Source organism: Anabas testudineus, chromosome 16, assembly GCF_900324465.2.
Source record: "Anabas testudineus chromosome 16, fAnaTes1.2, whole genome shotgun sequence".
Taxonomy (NCBI): Eukaryota; Metazoa; Chordata; class Actinopteri; order Anabantiformes; family Anabantidae; genus Anabas; species Anabas testudineus.
Window position 1 is genome coordinate 14,531,076 of NC_046625.1, and position 25,185 is coordinate 14,556,260.

A 25,185-nucleotide genomic window follows, 5' to 3' on the forward strand; every position below is an offset into this window, starting at 1 on the left:
TATATAGTAAAATAACAACTAAGGCTACATTTGACTGATGAATTTTGTATCACATGCTATTTGAGATACAGTTAGTCTGAAGTAAACTGGTCTCGACTATAGAGAACAGGTCATATTTTCATTTAAACCTTCAGAACATAAATACAAATTAGCATGCATATTGAACTTGACATTAGAAATCTATAAATACTAAAACCCTCTGTGCCAATCAGAAATAACATCTATTTTTATGAATGTCCTGAGAAAGAATTATTACATTTACTTTGTTATATATGTGACGGCACACTTAAAGTTGAGTTTTCAGTCCTACAGGTGGGATGAGGCAAAAATTATGTAGAAAGATTAAAAACTATACAAACACTGTTAAAGGAGAAAGGTTTGAACAGTATCCTTGCGCCCTGAAAGCTACATGGGTTTGGTTGATGTTTGCCTCCTCCTGCTGGCTCACTCCACACCCAGCAGACCCACTCGAAAAGAAGACAGATAATGTCATTTGTTTAAAGTCACACCGGCTGTTTTAGTAATGCTGAATGCATTTTACATCTGTATAAATCATAGACAGTCTATGGACATGAGTTAATCACTGTTGGGTTAAAAACAGTTTATTCAGACCAGCCATACAACACAGTGCAGCGTCTAACCGATTCCCCAAACACTCTTCACTCTCTGATATTGGAAAAGTCTCTAACACCACCTAGCAGTTGTCACATGAAATATCCCACAACAGAATCTGTAAACAGCATCAACTAAAGAAAGAAATGTGTGACGACTTACTGCAGGGCTGCAGCTTTACATTGCCATTATGTGCTATTGCAAATAAAATAGCTTCACAAAATACCACAAGCTCTTACTTGTTTTACAAGATAATGTGATGCACATTTCAAAAACTTCTACATTATATAGAATAGTTAAGATTGAGAGGCAGGTTGCATCACACTCATTTAAAATCTTGTTGTACACCCAGATATGGTAGCTGATATATTTTACATACATTCAATAATCCTGTGCTTTCAAACACAAATATTAACATGTTCATTAAGGTAAACACCGCTGGATGTTTGGCTTGCCTTTGTTGTGCATTTTAATAGTGCTAATCAGTACAATCCCATTGTCTGCTGTGTAGCATTAATTAACCAGTGCTCTTTCTGTGGCACTTCCTTTATTTCCATTTCTGACTGTCGAACCCCGCTGCTTATGTTTCATTATGTTAATTAACATCCTCATAAATGTTTAAAAAAATATTTTGCTCATCAGATGGAAAAGTGTTGGCTTAAATTGCTTATGAATTAACTAACAAAGACAACATAAAACTCTGCATAAATATTTTGACAGGGTAATTAAAGGTGTAATTTTCTGTCCGTCCTAGAAAATGTACAAACAGATAAATTAGACAAAACGCCTGAACTTCACTGTAACTTATAACGTGGTTTGTTCCATGACCTTGGTTTTGGTTTTTCTTCTGCTGGACACTGTAGCTCTAGTATATGGGGTCCTAAAACCCCTACAGTAGTAACTAGTTCCTCTCATTCAGCATAATAAACGAGAAGAAAACTAAGAATACGCTGCAAATGCAAATAAACAGCCAGCAGCAAATCAGACTGGAGATTTTAAAATGTATTTAAAATAACAAAAGCTCTTATTTTAATTTATCCCTGAACCAAAAATGTCTGAAAAGAAAACTGTATAAACAAGAGAGGTCTGACTTGTCTGTAAGGCACATTTATGGTGTAATAGTATCTAGACGTCTCCATGGAAGGACAACACGGCACAATAATAAATAAAAAGAGAAAACTCCATGGACAAACCCTGCTGTTGCAATCCACTGCAACACAGGCCATCACCAAGTCATCATGTTCTGATGATGCTATAAAAACGCAATGTTTGGCAACAGCAGTGGACTCATTCAGTTCAGTGGTTTGGTGAGAAAAATGAAAAACTCAGCATGTGACCCGCACACAGGTTAGTTCCTGTACAAAGACTCATGATCGGTGCAAAAACTATGTACGCAAAAACATCAGCAAAATGGAAAGATGACAAATATTCAAGCACTATCAGAGCTCTTTAGAGTGGCTGAGACGGGGGATGAGAAAACATAAGACAAGCTAACATGAGGAAGGTTTAAACAGTGTTATTCTGTGTGCCTGGCTTTGGTACAGAACTACGCTCAATAGGCTTCTTGCTAGGCTGAATTGCAAGTAATCAGGAAGCCAGGGAATGAATATTTCAGAACTCAGGAAGGTCAAGTAAAAAACAGAAAGCTGAATCCAATCTTCTCCTCAGTTCCCTCCCTCTGGATCCAGCCGCGGCCCCAGATTCACAGAATGTGCCTCCTCACTTTCATTTGCAGCCTGGTAAATCTCATTGTCCACCAGGGGCCGGCTTCGAGGCCTGTCGGGAAGTGGCGGAGCCTGGAAGGGGCGATAAACGCCGACCTCCATGTCGTCAGCACCAGTGTCTTTAGAAATCAGTGGTTTTTCTGAGTCTGTGGCAGGTTGGCTTGTGTCAAACTTTCTGTAGATGCTGAATTCTGTGTCCTCTTTCAGCAGGTGTGTGTAGATGAGCGTTTCATCAATTGTGGCGTACACGGGGGACTCGTTATCTGTACCTGTTTTAGGGAAGCCTCTGTTTCCTGGCAGGACATTGGTGCCGTTTGGATTGTAGATGGATGTCTGAGGGTTCATCTTTTTCTTCTTCCTGTGTGGCATGAGAGACAGAAAATGAGACCATTTTAAACGGTGGAAAATAAATAAAATACCAGGGGGGAAGTTAGGTTATATAAGAAGTAGAGAAATAGAGATTTTGAAAGAGACCTAACTGTAAAGCTCTGCACCTACTTATTTATGTACTACAACATGCAAAAAAATACACTACACTATGAAATATAAAGTAGATTTACTCACTTTATAACTGCACAGGCCACTCCCACTATGATAGAAACGACCAAGACAGCTGCCACCACACTTAGGATGATAATCAGCATGGCTAAATGAGAAAACAGAGAATATTTCTGTCAACCTAACTGTAATGAGAATTTAACAACCTCCATAAAACCCTAAAGAAACATGAACATTACAAGAAAGCAACAACTAGCCATGCAAAATGTCCTCTTACTCTTGTTCTTGGGAACCTGCAGGGTGATCTTGGTGATAACATTGAAGCGCCCTCTTTCAACCCTGCAGTTGGACATGTTGAGGTAGAAGCTGCTAGAGACATTAAGCTCACTCTCGGCCTCCTCATCCTCCCTACGGCTGTAATCCAGCGCTGGCTGGCCGATTCGCTGCACGCTGATGTCGGTGTGCTGGTTGCTGCACTTGGGCTGGGTGAGATTGGCGAACATCAGGTGCGCCTCCATGTTCGGGGGGACTGACACGATCCAGGAGACAGTGGAGTAACCTTTCATTCCCACTGGCCAACCAGGAGTAGCCAAAAGGACAGGGGTGTCTTTCTTTGCAGCTACAGTGATTATATATCTTTCTGGATATGGACAAGAAGAAATATGAGTAAGAATCTTTTAAAACACATCTGACATTTTGATTTATTACACTCAGTTGAAGCTGCTTCTCACCTGGTATTTTCCCTTTGAAACTGGCATTCAGCACATGCTTGTAAGACATCCTCACTGCCTTACTGTCCATGCTGGACACAGTGACAGACATGTTGGCGTGGATTTGGATCTTCTCTATGGCTCCCTGAGGGCAGAAGTCTCCTATAGTGCTGCCATTCCCTTCCGTCAGCTTGATTAAAATGCTGTCATTGCATGGCAGACCAGGTAGGGACTGCCTTAGGGGCCCATTAGGGGAGGCTAGCTCCACGGTGCCTTGCTGAGGAGGACGGAAAGTCCAGGTTGCACTGGTCAGAGGAGCAGGAAGGCAGCTCGGCAGCACAGGCACCAAGAGAGGGACTGGAGTCTGTGGGCACTCTTTGAGTTCTTTACACACTGAAATGAAAGTACAGGTCAATTGAGTCAATCAAGGGTTCAGAAATTACAATTTGTACTAAAACTAAAGTTCTCGCTTGGAGTAACAACTACTGGGTTCAATAACTTGTTGTGTTGTGTAAGAAAATCTTTGATAGTACAACAAAACTATAACTGAAGAGTTTTGGATCATTTTAGGCATGCTTTCCAGACCCAAGAAAAACAAATGTGGATTTACCTATGACTCTTGTGGCAGTGACCTGTATGTCTTGTGGAGAGCAGTCCTCGAAAGACAGGTCGCTGTTTGACGTGACTGCGATTTTCTCCTTCATCTCAGAGTTTACTTTCATCTTGCACTCGGAGGCCGGCCTCAACTTGTCAATGTAAAGAGTGAGACCCTCTGCTTCACTCATGTCTACTTTACACAGCACTAGAGAAAAACAGTACAAAGTGACAGCGTGACAGCATTTATTCTGTGAGTCTTTCTATCCCACACACATAGAGTATGCAAATATGTCCTCATCTCAGCTGAAATGATCGCTCATCACAACCGTGTTCGCTTGCGACCGAGCACAATGTGATTCCTCAACTGCTGAAGGACACGCTTCCTCGTTGTTGAGTCATACATCACAGCAGTGTCATTCATGACTCAACAGTTAGGCAATCTGAGAGCTCCCCTACCCTGATATCTGAAGGGTTAAAGAAAATACTCTGAACATTACAGTTTGGTTACTCATTTTTACTGGAGTTGTCTTAAAAAAAGGAGGGGAAATCCTTTCACACCCTTGAATTATGAATTTACACCATTGTTGTAACATGAAAATGGAAGTTTACCTGCCGTAACATGTAGAAGACTACTTCTACACCAAGTTGTGAACAACACAGATGAAGATTAAATTGTAGTCATTAACTAGTAATAGTAATCTTTGTGAATAACACATTTAGGCAGCAGTACTTGATTTGTAACCACTAGGTGGCGCTTGTAAGCAAAGCTACTTGACTAAAGATGAATAATGGTGGATTTAGTTTTCACTGGAATCCACTTTTACTCTCTTTAAATTAGCATTAGAAAGAATCTGCATCTATTTTTGCTTCATAATTAAAGTATGGACAAAAACAACAGCCAATCAAAACATGTCTCTGGCTCGTGGTCTTATTGCATAAATACATGAGGTATGTTAAAAGAACAAACCGTCTCAGAGGACGAAAACTCAACCTTGAAAAAGTTTTTAGCATAAGCTGCAAAGAACAAACAACAAAATAAAACCTGAAATATGTACAAACCTGGCAAACTTGTGCTTGACGAGGAGACTTTAAGGTTTACAGAGAGTCTGGGAGAACCAGATTTTCTTCTGTCCATCTCACAGTTTCTCAACGTCAGGGAGACGTTCCCCCAATTCTGATCGGGTTGGGGGTCTGTTAAGCTCTGTACCAACGCCAATCTCCCTTTGCTGTGGTACTCCACTGTTGTCTTGTTCTTAAGACAATGTGGCTGTGTGAGATTTAGGAATTGAACAGAAGTCTTGTGTTTGTCTGGTACCTGAAAGTACCACTGCATCACACTGTCATCTGGAAAACTGTCCGGGTAGTTTGGAGAGAGAAGCTCTGAGGACGAGATCCCCTTTGGGAATGTCAGTGTAATTTTAGCAAAGGCTAGGAGAGAAAGAAGTGAAAGCAACTGTCAAATAATGTGACTTTAAAAGACATACAAGAGAGAAATGTTCAGACATGAAGATTTTAAGTAACTCACACTTGATATCTTCTCCGACAGACACGTCAAACTGACCATTTTGCAGCTTCTGTCCTGCTGGGACTTCCAGAGAAAAGCTGCCATGATTCAATATCTGAGCATTACTGATAAGTCCCCCTCTGCAGAATTTCCCTATGGTCACGCTCCCTGTCGTATGCGGGACCTGCAGGGTGTAAGTGTGTCTGTCTGGACATATCTCAGATGGATGGATCTGTCTCAGACCTGTTTTGGTGAAATCTATTTTCACTGATGTCAGCGCTGAGGCCTTCAGGTTCCAGGTGAATGTGCGTTTAAAATTCAGCAAAACATAACTGGAGTCAGTCTGGATGATGTGGCCATTACACCATGTTGTGGTGCAATCTGACAAGAGAAAGTGAGTTTTACAATCAAACTGTGTAAGATAATTGGATTGTTTTATAAGATTATTAATATAATTATAACAGTATCATTAATTTCACTCAAAGTGACTCAAAGGAACTCTTACCTATGTTTCGCACAATTTCTATCTTGAACACATCTTGAGGTCCGGAGCAGTCGAACAGTAATGAGACAGACGTGGTGTCTTTTAACAGTAGAGACTGACCACATTGCCTTCTACCTGCTGTTACTTTGCACACTGTGCATCTTTTGTCTGAACTGCTAATGTTGACGGTGGTGGCTTTATCAAGGGTGACGGTCATCTGCTGGGCCCCTGAAAAAAATAACGAAAACAAAAAACAAAAAACACAGAGCTTCAGAAAAAGGAATAAAAACACCAGATGTTGTTTTATTCACTGTTAACAAAGTCGGTATGACTTCACTCAGAGATGAGGAGGACAGGTTGGATTCACTCCTGCTATGAGTAACCAGGCTTGTACTCATCAAACAGTGTGTCTACACACACACACACACACACACACACACACACACACACACACACTATTGAACCTAGTGCCGGGAGATTATCGGGAAGTTGAGTCATGGCAACTTTACATCATTCATGTTAGGTTGAAAAAAGTTTCACTATTGATCCAGGTAGCTTCTTCAGTCCAAGCGAGACGTTTAGCCACGACTCCACTTCTAGATACAGAACCTAACGAGCAACTTGAAACTCTCTCTTGTCTCATACCCCGGTTTATCATATCTGACACATGACACACCAGAGCAGCTCTAGGGCTTTTAGATGGTGAGGGTTGTGTTGAGCAAACAACAGAAAACCACACTGAAAATCACTCGGTCATGTTGTGTACAGCACTGACAAAGAGTAAAGTCATTAATGTGCCGGCAGCCACATATATATATATATAACCAGTACAATAAAAACAGCGTCCAGAGAGCAAACACCACAGCCTGAGTCTGATGAGGCCTCCATGCTGTTTGTTCCTGTATTGTGTGTATATATATCATTGTGTCCACATTCAGACTGCAGATCCTCCACCTCGCCTCTCACTGTAAACATCTCGCAGTACATGTGTCTTACTGGTTAATTATTAAGCTTCAACTTACCTGACACAGTGAATGTGATGAATGCCAGTAGTAAAACCTGCAGAGAGACTCTGGCCGTCGATAAGGACATGCTGTCCTACGTTGTGGCTCCTTAACTTGGATTCTGGGACAAATCAGAGCAGATTCGCTCATATTTCATCGCCTCCTATCCACAGCTGGGACAATCGCTCATCGCATTATGTTTCTTTTTCATTTTTACGTGACGCTCAGCTCGGAGAGGTTCGGATACTTCCTCCACCCACTTCCTGCATGTGTGCGTGGATCAGCAGGGGAGGAGCGTTGACTCCAGGTGAACTAAGGGCGTGGCCACGTCGGCCATTGTGGCAGGTACAGAGGTCGCTGATGCGTTATAACGTCACAATCAATGCAATTTAATGATTTCTGCGAAATGCGTGGGATAAAAATGATTTACAATTCGTTGCTTCTTTATAGAGCAGCCTACACAAGTAGTTTTCAATAGAATACATTAAATTGCTCTTGAACTATTTCTGTCTAAGAAATATCTGTTTTATAAATCATCCTCTGTGATTGATTTGGAATTAAATAAAAAAAGAATTTCCACTCTGAACTTCTCAACACCATGAACTGGTCAGTCAGATGAGCAGGACACACACAGTTGTTTCTTTTTGACATGACATCAGGCTGATGGTGTTTCTCTTGTCTGAACATGCCACAGTCCTTCCCTGAAAGTAGAAAAATAGTACAGTGCCTTAGAGCCCGTGTGTCCTTCTAGGTCCCACCAGTTTAACTGAGGGCAGGTTGGACTGTATGTGGTGTAAATGTGTCCTTAGTTTTAGGGCACAAAGCAATAATTGCATCGATGACTTAATGTTACCCTTTGTAACATGATTAGTAATTCTCCAAATGTCTAATCTGTGCTGAGAAACACATTTTTGCCAGTAACAGATTTTAACAAAATCTGCAGCCTGGTGGCCTTTTATGGTTAAATTAACCAACAGTCTATAAAGTGCTGATCGCCACTTGAGGCAGCTACAGCATTAAATGCAGCTCCTTAAGCATCAGTGATTAAGGATCTTCGTGTTTTCTTTGATACTGAAGTACTGATCGAATTCAGTACCTACACTCTGGAAAATTCAATCTGAAGCATTCAAGTTTTAAACCTTATTTCTGGGCATATCTATAATGTACTATGGCATCATAAAGAAATGTGTGTTATAACACCTCTATTTTAGACATAAAAATTGCTGAATTTAATAACTAGAACACCTCTTTATATATTCACATACAAATCAACAGCATCACAAACTACATCCTCAGTGCAGCTGCACCAACACCTCTAAAATATACCTTTAAAAAAAAAAGTCAGCATTTGAGAACAAGAGTTTGACAGTTTTGTCTCAACACCTTTAAATTTTGTTAGTGAGATACAGTACGTCTGAAGTAAAACTGGTCTCGGCTACAGAGAACAGGTCTTAGATATAGTCTATAATCACCTTTATTTTCATTTAAACCTTCAGAACATGAATACAAATAAGCATATTCAACTTGACATTAGAAATCTGACTATATAAATACTGAAACCCTCTGTGTGTCAATCAGAAACGACATCTATTTCTCTGAATGTACTGAGAAAAAACTATTACATTAACTTTGAACATGACTATAAGTTATATATGTGACGGCACACTTTAAAGTTCAGTTCAGTGCAAAAGTCCTACAGGTGGGATAAGGCAAAAACTATCTAGAAAGATTAAAAACTATACAAACACGGTTTAAAGAGAAAGGTTTGGACAGTTTACGCTGACATAATCTAGAGGAAGGCCTAAGGGTATACAAAACACATTGGTGTTGGTCCCAGTATAGGTTACTATTAGTATAAGTCTTCATAAATGACCTGGGTTCTTCTAATAGGAAGAGTTTCACTAGGTGTTCTGTAACCTCTAGTAAAGGTTAAAGAGCTCCCAAAACTAAAGCACTGGTTCAAAACGTTCTCCAGACCTCTGCAATCATTCATCCGTGTGAACATGGCTACAATTAGAGAGTATAGGCAGCACAGGCTAATTATGTTAAAGACTATTTCAGTCATCTCGGTCTCCTCTGCTCCATCCCGTTCGGCAGGAACCCTGCAATGATCGGCACTGGCCATATGAGAGCAGCAACACTCCACACGATGATGACCAAAGTCATGAAACAAGCCACAAGTGTCGACTCGATGGGTTTTCTGTTCAGCCTCCAACTTTTGTCCCCCTTCAGCTCGTCGAGGCTGAAATCCACGCAGCAGAAAGTGACCTGATCCCCGGTCTGCTGGCCCCTCGACCTACCCTGTCCAAACCTCCGGTATCGGGACATCCCGCAGCCCACGCACAGGCGCAACTCCTGCTGACCCCCGGTGACCCCGAGGTGCTCGATGACGACGGGCGAGATCGCCCTGTTGAAAGACGCGGAGAAAAAAGCCCTTCCGTGGTTGTTGGTGGTGTAGATGAGCACGTCGCACTGGAAACCGAAGCTGCTGTCCCAGCGGGCCACCAGGGAGGTGGGCAGGAGTCTCTGGACGCTCACGTTGCACTGGGACAAAGTCTGCAAGGAGGAGGCGTCGGGCGAGGCTTCGCTCTCATCCACGGACCTCTTGGAGAAGCGCACGTCCACCTCCAGGTTGGCCAGGAACCTGTTGGAGGAGTTGATGGGCGGCAGGAGGAGGTCTTCGTCGCTCCAGCACTGACATCGCTGGAGAAGTCCGGCCACCGCGGTCAGAGCCAGCAGGAGAGTCGGACAGTTGTTCAGCATGGCACAGGGCGCGTCTCTCCTGCTCGCATGGTGCTGTGACGATCCGCAGGCGACGGACGAGGCGTGCAATGTTTGGAAATGGCCAGTGATTTTTAAAAACGCAGATCCCGATGGGGAGATCTGATTCCCTGCCCGACTGGTATAAATGGAAACGTCCAAAGCCCGTCACATCCGCGCAGCCTCCTCCCTTTGAATATTTTCCTTCTGACTAATTCTCCAAATGTGTCCCGCAGTCGCTCTTCAGGAGAAGCGAGCTGAGCAACACCGTGCGCTGCTTTCATCACAGTTCCGAGCTTCACCCCCCCTCTCCGTCACTTCAGGTGTGAGCGCTGAGCCCCAAAACACAGAGGAGTGGTCAGAGGAGAGCCTCCAGTGCGCAGGGACTGAGGCGCTCGGCTCTACGTGCGTCTTCCAATCATCAACCCCATCAGTCTCACGCTCAGAACAACTTTATGTGAAATATAAAATGAAACAAAAGCGTCGACTTGAAGACAGACTTTAATCTTGTCTGCAGGTTGGCTTCAGTGTGTGGCACCATGTTGCACAAACTGTAAACCACTTTTTCACAAAGCCAGAAATATAATCATCTGTTTATGTCTTTTATTGGCTTAAAAGTAGGGTTTAAGATCAAATAATGAATATGAGAGGACAGTTCAGAGCTGTTATTTGATGGTGTGATGGTTGTATAGCATTGAACACGTGATTTTCAAAGTAAATGGTTACTCTTGGTTTTAGCCTTGGGTTTTTCCTCCATCTGTTGTTTAAAAAGGATAAAACAGCATGAAAACCAGAGGAGCATGTAAAGGAGTAAAGCAAGTTTTTATTTAGGTGATTAGATTTAGATTATTTAGCAGATGCACTACACAGCTGTGGGGCAACACAACATTTGGGGAGGCCTTGAAAAAGGATGAAACCTCCGGTGTCCTGAGCAAACACAGTCACTAACAACCTCTACAGAGCAGAGATAGAAGGAGGTAACTTTGATTGTTGTTTCATCAGTTACTGAGCTAAAAGATATTAAGTTAATCTCCATCTCATGCAGGATTATTCTTTGGACCTTTATCTTATCAGAGTAGAGTCACCGAGTTGAACATGAATGATGGTCAGTGAATAAACAGCTTCACTGGAGCATCGGGTCCTGAAGCACAGTGATAATGAGGTAAATGAAACATATTCACCAAGATTTGTGCTGCTAGTGCTCCTTTAAATAAAGATGTCTGTGGTATTTCCTTCAGTCCAGTGATTAAACATCCTCACGAAGAACCTCATGTGGTCATACTTACTGCTAATCACAGCTTACTGGGCTCAGTTTGTAAAAAAAAGGTCAAAAATGCAAGGATGGATCTGAATAAAACGCTGTCATTCATACATTTTATTCCTCTTTTCTTCTGTATAGACATCTAGTTACTATAGTTACTTGACGTAATGTGAATAAACAGAAAAGACTGTTTGATTTTTATTTAAATATTTTATTCAGTTACATTTTTTATTCTTATTACTTACACGACAGGGCCTCTAATTCAGCACACGAAGGAACTTTTTTTAGTTTGTGAGCCTTCACATTTGGAAAATGGCTAATATATAACAATAACACAAATCACTTTTTCTCTGAGTATCGATTCTAGTGAGTCAGTTTGAAATCAAGAGAGCAAAAAGCATTTTCTATGACTGAATGAAGAATGTGATTTAATTGCAGGTGTATTAAAAACCAATATCATAAAGTTGACAGTAAGAGCACCTTGCATGTTTCCATTGCTTGTAAGTATCTAGGTTATAAATACATACATATATATATATATAAAAACATATCTGAGAGATAAACTCAGCAGTGTGTAACTCGTTTGCTTGTTTGTTCATCTGTTCTGCTCTGAGAGCTGTATGTATGTTGTTGCTCGCCTCTCTCAGCCATACTGTGTGCTCAGGGGGCAACCACACAAATCAATAAACATGTGCCTGCACTGAGCTGGGACAGCAGGGGTTTTGTACACAGTGTATTTCACCTGGCTATTGTACCTGATACTGAAGAGAACAAAATCTCCCCACTCCCCGCTCCCTTCTCCTGTTTCTGTTTTGGACTCAGCGCTTTATCACACACACGGTAAATCTGATTACAATTACAGACAAGGGCACAGCTGCAGTTAATCTCAACTTTGAGGAGTTTAAATATTAGGGGTAGTGGTTGAACACCTGGTTTGCTTTGGCAACGAGGGTTTTCAAGCTGCAGTCGCTGTGAGCCACCGTTGTCCCAAATCTCACTGAGCTCAGAGTCACTTTGGTCGCCCGTAATATTCTGTCTGTGTGTAACTCAGAGTAAAACAACCTGCAGAAAATTGTTAAAATCATTTTCTTCTTGTTTTTTACATTTATTTTTACATTTGTTATTGCGTTTGGCCATCTCTTGCTGGAGTTATGTTCTCTAAAAATATCCAGCCTTAAAATGTGACGCGTCTCTACCAGTGAAGGGTGTGTGGCTGTTTGATCTACAGTATATCAGAGTTGATATTTTGCTATTTCATGCATTTTTTATGGCCCACATACCAGTGACTGTAAAATGAGCACAAAATGTATTCCTAACCTCATCTTGTGCAAAAGACCATATATACCCCACAACATAATATAGTCAAACACCACAGCATTTAAAACTGGGGCAGAAATGTAAAAAATAAATAAATAAATAAACAAACATAAAACTTCCTTAAAAAGAAACTCTTTATCCCCATCTCATAAAGACAAATCATCATTTGTCATTGAATTAAATGTCCTGATATCAAGCTTCTTGTTGCCACTTTCTAAGAAAGGAGAAAGTAATTAATTATGATGTTTGCCAGCATACTCTTTCTAGTAATGTATGTATAATATATTAGAAAAGATAATACTCTGCTGACTGAATTTGGTCATTGACCAGAGGCAGTGATGATGAATTATTCTCTCTCATCTTTGCCAGGTAAAATAAATGAATGCCACTTGGTATGAATTGTTTTCTTCTGTGCAGTTTAAATGGTGTCATTAGCTCCGTAGGCCTGCCTCCATGTGTCTGATGTGTGGGCCAGCTGAAGTGAAAGACGCTTTGGCCTTAATTTGCACCTGAAAGCCCTCGTCCTCTAGTCTCCTTTTAATTATGACAATGTATTCTCCTCAGTCTTTTTGCTTTGAAACAATCATGTAGTTGTTTGATTATGTTTCTACACACTCCGACATCTCTCCGGTGCTCACAAACGCTCCCACACTCATTTCCAAATGCTGGTCCCTCCACATCAGATATGTTCTCTAGACAATGTACTAGTGAGCAGCGCAAGGAAATGTAAATGACTTTCTTGTTCATTAATTATGCTATAAAAATGTAAATTGCTTTGGTGACAAAAATGCAAATGGGAGTAAGATGAAGGTCTCTTGTGCCAAAGGAGACTGCATGAAAGATTCATTTTCTTAAAATGTGGCTCTTTATTCTGGAAACCAAAAGTAGGAGCTGTTAGTGGCTCCTGGCCTCGCCTTCATCAGCTCTGTGCTGGATCAGGCACCATTAGTCTGACGCGTGAGTCTCGCAGACTACAGCCCTAATTAGAAGTTTGAAACCGCGTACATGTATCTTTATGCACACAGTGTTCGAGCTTCTCTTTTATCTGAGCTTGGTGAATCCCCAGTCAGACCACCAATCACTACCATGACACAAAACAAAACGGTGGTTTCCCACAGAGGGGAGTCTGGGAACAGCTAATACACTTTGGTTGATAATAATAATAACCTAACATCATCATCAATTTTATTGTCATGTGTCACTGAAATGATTCTGCAGGAGATCAGAGCAGCAACTAATGTTCATGATAATGTGCTGAGGTCCTGTCTCTCAACATCTATCCACAGAGCATGTTGAGTGCATCACACAGCCCCAGCAGCAAGTTTCTCCCTCTCTCAATTTCCTTTCTGAAGAAACAAGATGACTCAGAGAACAGAGAGATAGAAGATATACTATATTACAATCATTAAAGTAAAATTAAATCAAATTATATATTACGTAGCAGTTCATGTGTTATGTTAATGGTATATGTAAGTCTATTTTCTCATGGAGTTCCTTTCATGCATCAGCAGGAGAGTGTGAAACTTACTAAGATATTATATCTACAGACTTTCTAAAATGCATTACACTTACGGATTGCCCCAATAAACACATGCATCACTTTGCTTGATCCTGATATCTGTGCAAATTTCACACTTGATATATTAAAAGGAAAAGAGGGGGGGGGGCACTGAGGCAGATTTTTGTGCTGCTAAACTGTCTGTGGCTCTCAAAGGAGGAGTCTGAGAAGAATTATCCTGGGTTGGCCTAATGGGGTTTGAGGGATGTTGGCATTTAAGAAGCAAGAGATTTCTGTAGGATCCAGTATTTTGGGGGCTTAACACACACAAGGGCATAAAAGTAAACGCGTTTGTGCTGCGTGAGTGTCACAACTTGATGAACATGCAATCCTGAAACACTGTTATACATCCTGAAGTAAGATAAAACATTAAAATTTGAGTCTTTGGATTTTAATGAGAAAAAAAAAAATCATAGTTAGTGCCCTATAGTATTTCAGTAAATGTATGTAATTACTTCCAACCACTACTGTTTTGCCCATTAAAGCACAAATTAAATTTGGACTCGAGGACACAAGCTGATAATTCATTGTAGGCTACTCATATCTTGATCAAATTGCCACTGGAGCCTCGCTTTCAGTCAGTTTGAGTGCATCTTGGAGACTGCCTGGGGATCCGCAGGATTGAGAAGTTGTACACTAATTAGTTACATAAATTGTTAAGGAGCTGCTCTGAAATCAGGCTAAAGGGCTGGGGATCCCCAGAGAAGACATAAAAAATATGTTTTGTAGAGCAGCCTGCGTGTTGCAGAATCTACACTTCACTTTCCAATAAATCTATCCCAGGTGAGTGAAGGTCATGCAGCAAAATAGATGCTGCTAGTTTCCAACATATTCTTTAAGATCTTCTTCCAGCTCCAAATCTCCCCCATCTCCTCTGCACTAGCATGTTTCTCTCTGAGGCCTCTGTCTGCCATGAGAACAGATACGTGAAGGACACACGGGGCTGTCAATGTGAAATAGGCCCTGCAAATAACATCACACTCATCAGACTTTCTGAACTGCGGTCAGAGGCATGCAGAGACCCATCAGCCTGCTCCTCGTCAGTCTCCGGGAGCTGAGATGGTGTCAGATTGCTTCCGCGGCACCACCAGCCCACTTCTCATTGAGGAGGATGTGAAATGTGAATCAGACACAGGTCCATGAAAGGTTACTTTGGACAGTTGAAGACAAGTCAGCCCCCTCCCCTCATCAGAGTCCTACCTTACTCACTGCTGCTCGGTCTGCTCTCTGTGGCCATTCGTCATCTGGTTCTCTCCTGGCGAAAGGCAATTGGACTCCAAAACAAGGAGAGAAGGGGTGATTGCCGTGGATTGTGTGTGGTGGAGGGAATGAGGAGGTGGATGCTGGCGGAAAAAGGAGGATGATTGGTGCTTTCAAAAGGGATTTGTTTGAGAAACAACAGAAGCGGCTCGCACTTGAAACTCAAAAGGCAATGTAGCCATCCAAAAGCGCACAACTTTAATGCAACCAAAAATAAATCATTAGAAGATTATAATTAAGGAACGACGCCATGCTGTTTTTTTAAACCGTTAAGTGGTACAAAACATAAAGAGGTGGAACACTGAGGCAAGGCTGGGAACTGCAGAGAGGATAAGACGTTCACAGGAACGATTCCATATTTTATTTCAGGGCGTTTTTTCCCCCCAGATTTCCAGCAATAAACTGCCTTTGTTCATGCAGATGCTCCCTGAGGACATCGAGCCTCCATCTGCTACTGTTACATGATACCTATCATTTTTCTTCCATGTCACGCTGTTAGTATTTAAAAAAAAACAAACAAACAAAAAACACTGACCTAGAGCAGCTAAATTTGTCTGAGCACAGAGAATTTAATGAGGAGAGTTTTTTTTTGTTTTATATTCATTAAAGTAAATAAATAAATAAAATAATAAGTTATTTATGTGTTTGCTCAGTGGAAAAAGAGAGTTAACAGTGACAGAAGAGATGTAGGGAGAGAGAGGGAGTACGGCTGGACTGCAGTTATATGGTATGCATCTTAATCACTGGCCCCCAGTCTCCCAGCCAATCACAATTTACTGGCATTCAGTCGGTGCTGACAGTAGTGACGGCGTTTGCTCGTGTTGCCAGATTACTGCCAATCAAATCCGATCAAACTACACCCACACAACCCTGATGATTCAGATTAACTGACAGTCATTTCAGAAAGTGTTCAGACTCCTTGGCTTTATTGTTTAAATTGAAATGGATAAAGATACTAGTTGTAGCCATCAATCTGATTTAAACTATGTGAAAAATGTGTTTTTAAAAATCTTTGCAAGTATGTTGAAAAATACAAACTATCCCAGCTGCATTCAATCCAGATAAATCGGGTCTTGTGAAAGTGAGTTGCAGTTTTTCCTACCCCTTCTCTTCTAACACTGTAAACATTGATTCATTATGTTACTTTACTGTATGTTCTGTTGCTTCTCTATTACTATTAAGTTGCGCTGGGTGAACATAGATTTCTGTTTTCACCAGATGCTGCAGACTTGACTGAGGGAGTGAGTATCACAGACGATCATCAGGGAGCCTCCCTCTGTATCTGCAGACAGATGTGGAGAGGTAGTGAGTTAGTGAGTATCTCAACCTATTTCCCTGTCTCATTTCTCCTCTTCAGCCACATCCTGTTGTGCACTGGGCGAAGGCATCAATTCAATTCTGATACACAGCGATGGGCCTGAGCAGAGCCCTGGGTTTAGCTCCCTGACGTCAGGCTGAGGATCTCTTTCTATGCCTTGCTAATGATTGCCCACACTTGTTTTCTTCCCCCCACCAGCTCTGTCTGCTCCTTTGCTTCACTGCCTCCATCTCCATGTCAGATCAAAGGTGAGAGCCACAGGGACAGCTCATAGGAAAAAAAAGAAACCCTGATGAGATGATGAGAGCGAGTGGAGGTGCTCGCTCACTCTGCAATCACTTTACGCTGGAAGTTGGCATCAAAGAAGAAGTGGTTCTGTCAGAACTCAGGCATAATGAAAGCACCTCCTGAGGATACTTGAATCCCTGCTGGCAGTAAATTTGTGTCATTGAATAATTTCAATCATGTTTAATGGTAATTTTTTGTGTGGGGGACCATCGTCTTAGTTGATTTTCTATGGTTTGGGCTACATTTGACTCCAGAAGAAAATGTAAACTTTAAGACAACATACAAAGAGCTTAAAGAAGAAAGTAAAACAAAAAACAAAAGTGAAAGATTTACACAGGATATAAGATACCATCTATATAGGGATTACACACTGTAAGAAATAATTTGCTTTTTTAATGATTATGAAATCTTCTTTTAATGCTTTAAATGCCAATTAATACAAATAACACTATTAAACACCTTTGTTCTCATTTACAGCTTTTATCTTCTATCTTTTAACCCATGTGAATAATTAGTAAACAATTTAATAAGCCACTTTTTAAGTTAGGTTAAACGCTATAAAAAGCAGTCCCATTAAACAGAATTACAGATAAAACTCAGTCTTTTAATTGTGTAATTTGTTCAAATGAAATTAAACTCTGAATATAAGAATTAGCAGGGCGCTTGTTTTTATACCCACGTGGTTTTGTCGTTGTCGACGCTCTCTGTGTTCATAAAGTTTGTTGAAAGAAAGATGGCGGCGCCTATGGCGAAGCCGTGATGTCAGGAGCAGGTCGTTTACAAAGTGTTTCAATGGTGCACGTGACATTTGTAATATTATTTATTGGTTTTATGTCAGTACGATTATAACGCGGAATCAAAGGACCTGGACATAAATCGGTAAGTACTTTCAAAAGAAGACATTTCACATTGTTTCCTGTTCTGCTCCATCCTGCTGTGTGAGGACAAACCGCAGACTGGACAGTGAGCAAGAGAATAATAAACAAACTGTACCCGATGATAAACGGTGGCTGGTTAGACGTGTGTTTGGTCGTTTACGGAGGGCTGGTTGTTCTGTTGTTTAGTTTGACCGGGAGGAGTCATTCTTTCAATGTCCTGCCAACATAAAGGAGATTTTGTAATCATCAATATTGTTAAAGACCCCTGAAAAGTCAAATGTTAACATGTTACAACTATTTTATTACTATTTTCTCTTTTGATCAATTGATTTATTTGTTTTTTGACAAAACAAGAAGCTTTACTGTGTCATCCTGGAAACTGAGAAACTAGGGTGGACATCTTTCACTTTCTTAAACATGTTTATATTTTCGTAATGACTACTAGATCATATTAACTATTTTGAGTGTGGATCTAAAATTTTGACATGTCACAATTTGTCAATTTTCAAAATTATTGTCAATTCATTTTCTCTCTCTGGAGCTCTAGAGTTTCAATTCACAGTAAATTTCTAAATCAGGATTATTTGTAATGCAGATATTGTTACTAGAACACCAGAAGGAGACACCATTACATTAAACAACATCCCAGATGATATGTTTATTGAAGTACATCTACCTGAAAGTGAACAAAGTTCTGGTTTTTGCCATTTGAAACTTTTTTTTCTGCTGGCACAATAATATTACCTGAGTTCCTGTACTGATACCAAAACCAAACAAATATATATATGTGTGTATGTATGTATGTATGTATGTATGTATATATGTATATATATATATATATATATATATATATATATATATATATATATAATTTTATTATTATTTTTTTTTTCTTCCAATCAAATATTTTTTATGGAATAAAATTAAATTCAGTGAGCAAAATCATAACTTGCATAACAATACTGGAAGTCTGATGAACCCCTTATGCCAGTAGGTTTTTTACACACCTTGTTCACTATGCTAAAAGTATTTAAATTTGATACCAGGCCCGATTAATAAGTGAACGTAACCAACCTTTGTCTCTCTGTGCTGATGCAGTGCAGGCAGCAGAACAAGAGCGCTGTTTGCAGAAGTTTAGTTTTCACAAAGACACAACCGAACGGACGAGCCCAGTCACCATAGAAACATTTTCTCAGTCTCTTGCCTCAGCCCACTCACTCACACCATCAGAGATGTGCACAACCTTGAGTGCTTGGCTCAGCCTGAGGGAGGAGTGTCAGCTGCTGCAAAGCTTAGCTTATACTCGAGAGAATTTAGTGAAAAACAAATTCCCACAAGCAGGTGAGGTGAGGAGAGGAGAGGAGAGCTTTCACATGATTTAGTTGACAGCACTCAGTCCCAAAAGAGTAGTTCATCCAAATCAGTAAATGTTTCCTGGAAATCGATCTGCATTGGTCGTTTGAGCTCCTTCTCTACAGTGATCTTGCATTTTCATCATAGAAAATAGAATAACCTTATAGCCAGTCATAAGCTCACCTCATTTTTTTTTCAGTTTGGTGTCAGGCTATGCACATAATAATTTCTTCCACTCAGCAGCTAAGATCCAGATGCGTCACTGCTGTGGAAATATTCTCGTGACAGGTCAGGTTAGCAGTAGGCAGGGAGGCAGAGACAGTGCAGATATCTCAGGTTACCTTGGAAACTGTGTTTATATATCTGTGTGTCTGTGTGTGCCTTGTAGAGAGGACAAATGTAGGTCAAACAGTTTTTCTCTAACCTACACTTGACTGTCTGACCTTCCTATCTGCATGAGAGAGCTGCCGTCCATGCGACGTCCAGAGGCAGGTAGAGTAGTTAACATCCTGTAATCAAATAGAGAACAGATTGGAAGCAGTGAGACAAATGAATGAATAATTGCAGATTATTCTCACATCTGAGCAGGCAGCCAGTTTGATAAACTCTTATTTCACAAAGTCATACTGTTGCTGTGTGACTGACGTGGTGCAAAGAACGCCAACTGTGAAACAGCAGTGGTGTCAAAACAGTCATGCGGAGGGCTGCAGAGCTGTCACTCACTGTTCTCAACAAGTGGATTCACATGTGCTGTGTAGTCCGACATCTGAAACTTAATGTACTGTCCTGTCATGGTGAAGGACTGTGATGGTCTTGTTGCATTTTCATTGAATGTGGAGACACAAAGCCGTGGGAATGCACATACTGTATATGTAATGAACTTCTAATACCCATTACATATATGAATTTTTGACTATGTCTTTATTAAAACTTAAACTGCGAATCACAATAGTCCACATGTCTCATAAGGCAATGGGAAAAGTTTGACGTCTGCTTGACAGCTAAATATTAATACTTTAATACTTAATACAGGAGTCCTTTTCTTATTTTCTTCGGAAAGATTTGAAATTCTACCCCCACAACTAGGAACACAGAGGGAAGCTGCAATCAAATGGATTATGAAACATAAATAACTCTCTGGTTTGGTTAAAATTCAGTCAATTCATTTTCAGGACAGCTTTGACTGTAGTGGTCATAGACTGTACAGTCTATAGTAACCAAAATAAAATTAGAGGTCATTGTGCTGTGCACTGAGTTGAATTACCTCAGATTTACAGTCAAGATCACTCTGAACAGGAATCTATTCAACTATGACTAAAGCTTTCAAATACTACTAGCACAGAAGGTCTGTTTACTGATATGTTCTATTCTCACTAAGCTGACACCTTATTCCAATAAATTTACATTATATTCTATACATGTTGTTCTAAGGGGAGAAGTTGACAACATTGCACAAAAAATTCAGAACAGTTAAAAAACCCAAAGAATCTATGGATTATCACTTTAGTTTGCCTCCTGAAGTCGGATTAATAAGCCAATATTTTCAGCAGTACAACAATAAATCATTTTACTCGTGATGCTCATGGTCATATCATCCAGCCCTACAGTTAAGTAAAACATGGCGACTCCTGTGTTCAAAGTATTTACCTGTATATTACCAGTATTTCATCACTGTCCTCTCTGTCTGCCTGACACTTTACTCCATCTGTCCCTGTTGTAGGTGACAGAACCATGCAGGGGTCAGTGCAACGCCTGACTTTGTATCCCCTGGGTGCAGCCTGGTCTGTCCGAATCAGGGCTTCTGTCCTCCGGCCAGTACCCCGCCTCTTGTCCCCCAGCACCCGCACCCTGTTCAGCGAGACAGGAGTGTGGGAGAAAGACTATCGAACAGAGACCCGACTCAAGGTGGAAGAATGGTGGCACCCACGGATCATGGCACAGTGGAAGAAGGATGCGCTGCAGGAGGTAAGAAGTCATTATGGTAATTAGACAAATCCACTGCACAGTCTTTACTGTTAGATTTAGTTTGGTTTAAATAACAGAAATAAACAGTGTACAGTAGATGTGTACATAGAAGACTTAATATTCATTGTATGGTATGTGATTGTATTAACACATTAACAGCTTACTGACTTTGGCACATCAAAGTCAGCAGATCTGCTTATGATTTTACTAGTGAAGATGTGTGAGTCTGTTTTGAGAGTTTTTGATACTACAGTTAATAAGAGTCACTCAGTCCTGTGTGACTGGTCAGAGATGTTACAGAGTCGTTGTATTGAAGCCTGTCTCTCCACAGTTCTGTCATAATTTTGAATCAGGGAATTAATGTTAATTAGTGACAGGTGATGTGAGCTGTTTGACATGTTAAGAAGCAAAGTAGAAACCTACAGGTACGGTGGAGCGTGGGGGGGAAAGTCCTCCAGCTGGTAGACTGTGGATGGTGTCGTTCTCTTGGACAGAGTGAAAAGACGTTGATTGGCCAAATATTCCGACTATATAACCACTCTTTTATTGCTATTATTTTATAAACAAATATCTCTGGATAAATCTGTTATTAAAACATTCCAAACATGTTCAGACCTTTTTAAGATTGCTTCATTAATCATTAAGCATGTTGATCGCATGCAGGTAATGGATCCCGATGTGCGGCTGTCTGCAACAGGCTGACAGTGATGAAGTACATTCATGATAGCACCGGTCATAATTAATTTATAAAAAAAAAAATTATCACATGTTATCATGTATAGCTGGGTGTCGCCATGGTTACAGTGTTGTGAGTGTAATCCATAATGTGTCAGCTGATCAGATTCTCACACGATAATCAGTCGCTGTTAGAGGCTCATATAGTAACACACCACAAGTCAGTCAGTGCTCGTGTGTGTGTGTGTGTGTGTGTGTGTGTGTGTGTGTGTGTGTGTGTGTGTGTGTGTGTATGTACGTGTATGTGTATGTACGTGTGTGTGTGTGTGTGTGTGTGTGTGTGTGTGTGTATGTGTGTTCAGTTATCACTCCTGTGCTAGCCTCAGCAGGTTAATGCAGCGTCCTTTATAAAAGACTCAGTCAAAAGAGAACAGAAACCGAGTAAAGAAATCTCAGGATTCAGATCAGGTTTTATCATCTTCTCTCTCTCATAGCCACGCTCATTGATTTGACGACTTTGTTTTTTCCCAGGACTCGAACAGGAAGAAGTTTTACGTCCTCTCCATGTTTCCCTACCCATCAGGGCGCCTGCACATGGGCCACGTGCGAGTGTATACGATCAGTGACACCATTGGCCACTTCCAAAGAATGAGAGGCCACCAGGTATGTCTAATTTTTAAACCACTGGAACTATATACATTTGATAAATGATGAATATGATAACATAAAGCAGCACATACTGTACTAGAAACTTACTACACTTACACCACAGGCTCCTTGTATTTAATAGATTGGTTTTGGTTTGCCTTGCTTTGTGTCTTGTTTTGCAGTTTTTCATGGCAGTACATACAGTAAGACAATTCAAGTGCCTCATATTACCATAACTGCTGTAAGGAAAGCCAAACCAATATACACTGGCATGAAAAAGTAAACCTTGAGTTTTTGTCTTGACTCGAGAGTGTAGAAAGGAAGGTACACCGTTTATTAAGCTTTAAAGAGAGATAAATATTAAACACATTACTAATGCTGTCCTCTCATAAGAACAGAGGTGTTAAAGAAAATTGAAGACTTCACATCTTTTCATTAAAAATGAAAGAACATAAAATAAGCTGTTTGCCATTTTAACAGTGAAACCCCAAATTAAGTTAAACAAGTTCTGTCTGTTCTTGGGCAAAACACAGCAAAACACGTCGCCACAATAGGTGGCTGTCTGTTTAGGAAAGGGACCAATTATGACTCATCGCTTTTTACTTACAGCTCTGGGTTTGTTTTATTGTTTATCTGCCCCTCACGAGTCTTTCTCTGTGGATCAACGCTATTAAACCTGTTCCCAGAATTCCAGAGGATGTGCCATTCTCAGAGGCATTTTGAGGAGAAGATGTTATTTTTCTGCACCACCATTATTGTGAGACATCCACTTTCCTGTCTTATTTTGAGTTTGTTCCCGTAATATTACTGGTACGCTACATTTTGTATAGGACCAGTGCGGCAGTCTTTCATTCAGAGCTAACTGACGTCCCCCTATTTGGTACAAAACACAATACACACCCGCACTAGCAATATGATTGCTCATATCTGCTTTCACACTGTGGAACAGTTCGTCTGAAAAGTCTCACTGCACTGCTGACCCCTGTGGTCTGTTTATTTCTGCTCCACATCACTTCACGTATTTAAGGGTTTAATAACAATTTCATTTATATCTGCTGTGTTTACATTGCTGCACTCTGTTTAGTCACCCTCCAAACTGCGATGGTTCAAATCTTTTTGCTCGTATGCATACGACTGTGTATAAACAATGACATTTAAGTACCATTAGTAGCCTTTTCACACCACTGGCTTGACCACAGATTACACTACTATGGGAACATGTTATTAGATGTTGTAGTGTTTATTGTGCTTCTGCTTTGATGCCACTGAAGAAGCTATATCTGCATGCCATGTATCTTGTTTCAGTAGAAGCTAATTATGCAGAGTTAGTAGCTTGATTTTTGATCATTTTTCTTATTCGTCAAAACCTTACATAACCATTTTCTTTCTGCCACGGCGGCCTTATTATTAGATGTGCTGTCTTTTGGCTGTGATAGTTGGGAAAAGCCAGAGTTTGCCGTTTTTATTCAGACTGACTAATTGAGACGAGGCATTGGCTCTATTAAACTTTTTTTAGTTTAAACTTGTATAAATAAAAAATTAGGTCAGCTACAGATCAAACAAATGTTTCCCCGTTTAAAATAGGAGATTTGAAACTGCTCTAATGACATTGAACTACCCTGTGGTGTCTCCTTTTATAGCTAAAATTAGGTGTAAATGAGGTAAAGGTAAAATCTATACTTTCGTTTTAGAGCACTCTAGTGTGCTATTGATGCAACTCTATTTCAAATCAAAGCCCTGCAATCGATACTCGTCTCTGCCTGAGTCCAGTTCACTCTGGGTGTTGATGAAGCAGTAAACCGTGTGCAGCCTCACAAACCTTCTGATGTGACTGTGACAACCTGCGTCTCTGTCCTCACACCATATATCCCTGTTACTGCCCTGACAAAAACCCTGTCTGACAGACCTCTTCTGTCTTTTTTCTACTTTCCCTGGTGGATTCTAACTCCCCTGCGGAGAGCATCCTTTCTGCTTCTGTCCTATGTAATGGTTTCACATGACTGGTAAGCACTTCCTGTCCAGGACTGTACTCTCTCTTAGCATCTGTCAGAAAGCGAACCTTGTTCCGCTATATGCACACAGTCTACTCACTAGTTAATTAAGGAAGGTACTCTCTGTTGATGGTCACACCCTAATACTATTTTCTGGTATTTCATGTGTGAAGCACTCTACAGTCAGTACTTTGGTAGTCGGCGTGCCCGGCCTGGAAATTGAAACATATAATACACCTGTAGAAATAGATAGATATACAGTTGCAAGAAAAGTAATGGCTGAATTAGCAGTTTTCTGGTTATCTGCATAAATGGGTTCTGATCTTCACCATAGCTACAGCGTTTTAATTAGTGGTTGAACCAATTTGGCACCAATGACCCGGACCACCCACTGTAGTGGAGGTGAAACTGAATTCCCAAGTTCGTCAAGGTGTCCAACTGGATAATGTCAGGGTGGCTGTCCACCAGTTGAAGCTCAGTAGAAGTTGAGTGATGCAGTTCCCTACAGAATGGCTTCAGAGACACAAAATCCGTCTTTTGCATGGGCCCAGTCGTAGCCCAGACTTCAACCGGGTCTAATTCACCGCTACAGGAAGCCCTTGCTTGAAGTAATTGCTCCCAAAGGGTTAGAACTGATAAATGTGAGTTAACAGACAGATATGGGAGTCAAATTTCAAAGTTGCTGCAGATAGAGTGGAGCATCTAGCTGGAGTTGTGTAGGTGGACACTGAGTGGCTTCACTATCACAAAACCAGTCTCCCTGGACTTGTGTCCCTGTTG

General features: G+C 40.8%; 3 protein-coding genes across 3 annotated transcripts in view; 1 reads left to right on the plus strand and 2 right to left on the minus strand.

Annotated features, from left to right (window-relative positions):
* Positions 1-580: 580 nt before the first annotated feature.
* On the minus strand, positions 581-7,393 carry LOC113170047 (CUB domain-containing protein 1-like). The gene is made up of 9 exons (XM_026371921.1): positions 7,152-7,393; positions 6,151-6,357; positions 5,667-6,026; positions 5,201-5,569; positions 4,155-4,346; positions 3,566-3,937; positions 3,112-3,474; positions 2,901-2,982; positions 581-2,694 (listed from the first exon to the last, which is right to left on the minus strand). Exons 1-9 carry the CDS (start codon positions 7,219-7,221, stop codon positions 2,277-2,279), a joined length of 2,433 nt encoding a protein of 810 aa, XP_026227706.1. The 5' UTR covers positions 7,222-7,393; the 3' UTR covers positions 581-2,276.
* A 1,135-nt stretch (positions 7,394-8,528) lies between these two features.
* Positions 8,529-11,782, minus strand: LOC113169137 (transmembrane protein 158). Its single transcript, XM_026370308.1, has one exon. It carries the CDS (start codon positions 9,894-9,896, stop codon positions 9,195-9,197), a length of 702 nt encoding a protein of 233 aa, XP_026226093.1. The 5' UTR covers positions 9,897-11,782; the 3' UTR covers positions 8,529-9,194.
* Positions 11,783-17,629: 5,847 nt separating this feature from the next.
* lars2 (leucyl-tRNA synthetase 2, mitochondrial) overlaps positions 17,630-25,185 on the plus strand; it is a 29,025-nt gene continuing 21,469 nt past the window's right edge. Inside the window, exons 1-3 of the mRNA XM_026372072.1 lie at positions 17,630-17,774; positions 20,847-21,091; positions 22,298-22,429. Of these exons, the coding sequence (XP_026227857.1) occupies positions 20,858-21,091; positions 22,298-22,429 (366 nt within the window). The 5' untranslated portion in view covers positions 17,630-17,774; positions 20,847-20,857. The remainder of the gene's footprint in view (positions 17,775-20,846; positions 21,092-22,297; positions 22,430-25,185) is intronic.